The sequence below is a fragment of the Otolemur garnettii genome, unplaced genomic scaffold, assembly GCF_000181295.1.
Source record: "Otolemur garnettii isolate 467f Iridium unplaced genomic scaffold, OtoGar3 scaffold00135, whole genome shotgun sequence".
Classification (NCBI taxonomy): Eukaryota; Metazoa; Chordata; class Mammalia; order Primates; family Galagidae; genus Otolemur; species Otolemur garnettii.
The window spans coordinates 4279816-4282499 of NW_003852530.1; the positions used below are offsets into that span (position 1 = coordinate 4279816).

Consider the following 2684-nt stretch of genomic DNA (forward strand, 5'->3'; position numbering starts at 1 on the left):
ACGGGACAGGGTCCCACACAGGAGGATGAACGGGACAGGGTCCCAGACAGGAGGATGAACGGGTCAGGGGCCTGCCCTTGAGGAGCTCACAAAGGGGAGAGGGAGGCAGCCAAGACTGGCCGGCACAGTGCGGCGGTCCCGGATGGGCCAGTGTGCAGGGCTGCATCAGAAACAGAGACTACAGGGAGTGCTCCTGACAAGCACCTCTGAGTGGGCTCCTGCAGGGTGGAGAGCGCGGGAGGGGCAGGACAGGGAGCTGTCAGGGAGGGTGGACCAGCCGGCCCGGCTTCATCCTGGGTTTTCTGTTCTCAAGCCCAGGGACCCACAGGAGCAGTCTAACAAGGGAGGGTTTACGATAGGAAAACCGTCCCAGAAAAACACCACCTTGGAAAATAAAAAGGGGAAAGCAACTACATTTCAGGTCTGAGAACCTCTTCAGAATTTTTAAAGTCATCTTCAAACTATAAGTTTAGAATATGTCTCTGGGGCTTGGCGCCTGTGGCTCAAGCGGCTAAGGCGCCAGCCACATACACCTAAGGTGGCGGGTTCGAATCCCCAGCTCGGGCCCACCAAACAACAATGATGGCTGCAACCAAGAATGGCCAGGCGTTGTGGCTGGCACCTGTAGTCCCAGCTACTTGGGAGGCTGAGGCAGGAGACTCGCTTGAGCCCAGGAGTTGGAGGTTGCTGTGAGCTGTGATGCCATGGCACTCTACCCAGGGGGATAGCTTGAGGCTCCGTCTCAAAAAAAAAAAAAAAAAAAAAAAAAAAAAAGAATAAGTCTCTGGGATTTTACTATACCTTATTAATATCTTAGAAACTCTGTTAAAATATTTTAGTTTAAAAAGACGGAGTTAATGATTTCATAAAGTGTTGTCCTATTATCTCAATCCACGGAGCGCGAGACGCGCCAGCACTTGCCATTCCCGGCGGGGGGCGGGGCGGCCCCCGCTCAGCGCCCGGTGCAGCTCTTCGTTTTCTCTTACCACTTCTTGGACTCGGCTCCTAAACATTCTCATTTCCTCCTGAAATAAAGATTACGTGAGTTGTAACACAGACACAAACGCCCACATTTGTTACTCCTAGTGCTGTCACTGCGGCTAAAATCAAACGGTAGGAGCCGCTGGGTCCAGTCCCCCAGCCACCGGCCTTAACTCTGTGTGCCCGGCCCTCGGGGAGCTCACAGTCCCGCACAGCAGACACAGGGGACAGCTGGCTGCAAAGCGGAGGACCAGGCACTAAGAACCCCTGCTTTCCAATATTCAGTTTGGTAACATTTTTCTCTAAGTGCCAAATATCTGAAAAATTAAAAAGGGGAGTGCCTGTGGCGCAAAGGAGTAGGGCACTGGACCCACATGAGGGAGGTGGCAGGTTCAAACCCAGCCCTGGGCAAAAACTAAAAAAAAAAAAAAAAAAAAAAAAAAATTAAGAAGAAGGATTAAGCAAAAAGCAAAGATGCCCTAAATGCGGTAACTTTTCCTTTGTTTAAAGACTTTAAAGAATAAATTGAAGTTTTTTTATAAAAAAATAAAAATTTTTCATCTTAATTCAAAGCCAGATCTGGTGGGGAAGAGGTTGGTTAAGTGGGGCTTGGAGGCTCTTCCCTCTGCTCCCTGACAACCACAGGAAGCCTGTCCTACTGACAGCTGTCCGGACAGGGCATCCGCAGTCACTCTTCCCCTGCCCCAGTGTGAGCTCTGTCGCGTGGCCTGTTCTCAACCCGTCAGCCTGCTGAGGACAGTTCAGTGGGGCTGCCTCTGTCACAGCTACTCTCAGCCAGCCTTACCCAGCTTCAAGCATCCTATGTTCACCTTCACTGAGAATCTAAGGTGCCAAAATTCACTCTGGGAGCTTCTAAAATAGCCTTCTCTCAGCTCTCAGCCATTCACCTGACGGCACCATTGCCGAGTCACTCCTCCTCTCTCCTTTCTGCCCAGACACAGGCACTGGTTGTCGGCAGTCTACTCGGCTTTCTTTATGGGGTGGGGAGGCATCAGCAAACGAAAACTGCAGGCCAGCTGCTTGTTTTTGTAAATAAGGTTTTATTGGAACACAGCCTGTCCACTACTCACAAGCTGCCTATGCGGCTTTTATGTTGCAACAGCACAGGTAAACAGTTGTAAATACAAACTGCACAGCCAACAAACCCTAAAAGACTGCATTTATCAACTGGCCCTTAGGAGAAACAGCATGCTGACCTTGATTTAGTACCATATTAATTCACGCTCTTTGAAAACTACATGTTCAACAGCAAGTCTAGAGAAAAAGTTCAAAATTACATTACACAAGACATGGACATTGGACAGCATGGCTGAGAAGGAACAGACCCTTTAACAGACTCTTAAAGGATCCTGACAGGCCGGGTGTGGGGGCTCATGCCTATGACCCCAACACCTGAGGAGGCCAAGGCAGGAGAATCACGTAAGTCCAGGAGTTTCAGACTAGTCTGATCAGCATACTGAGACCCTATCTAAAAAACCCCAGAAACATGGCTCGGTGCCTGTGGCTCAAGTGGCTAAGGTGCCAGCCATATACACCTGAGCTGGCAGGTTCAAATCCAGCCCAGGCCTGCCAAACAACAATGACAGCTGCAACCAAAAAATAGCCAGGTGTTGTGGCGGGCGCCCATAGTCCCAGCTACTTGGGAGGCAGAGGCAGGAGAATCTCTTGAGCCCAAGAGTTAG

General features: G+C 50.3%; 1 protein-coding gene across 1 annotated transcript in view; it reads right to left on the reverse strand.

Annotated features, from left to right (window-relative positions):
* CEP89 (centrosomal protein 89) overlaps window positions 1-2684 on the reverse strand; it is a 68083-nt gene that overhangs the window by 27198 nt on the left and 38201 nt on the right. The window contains 1 exon segment of the mRNA XM_023518356.1: window positions 896-1025. Within this exon segment, the coding sequence (XP_023374124.1) occupies window positions 896-1025 (130 nt within the window).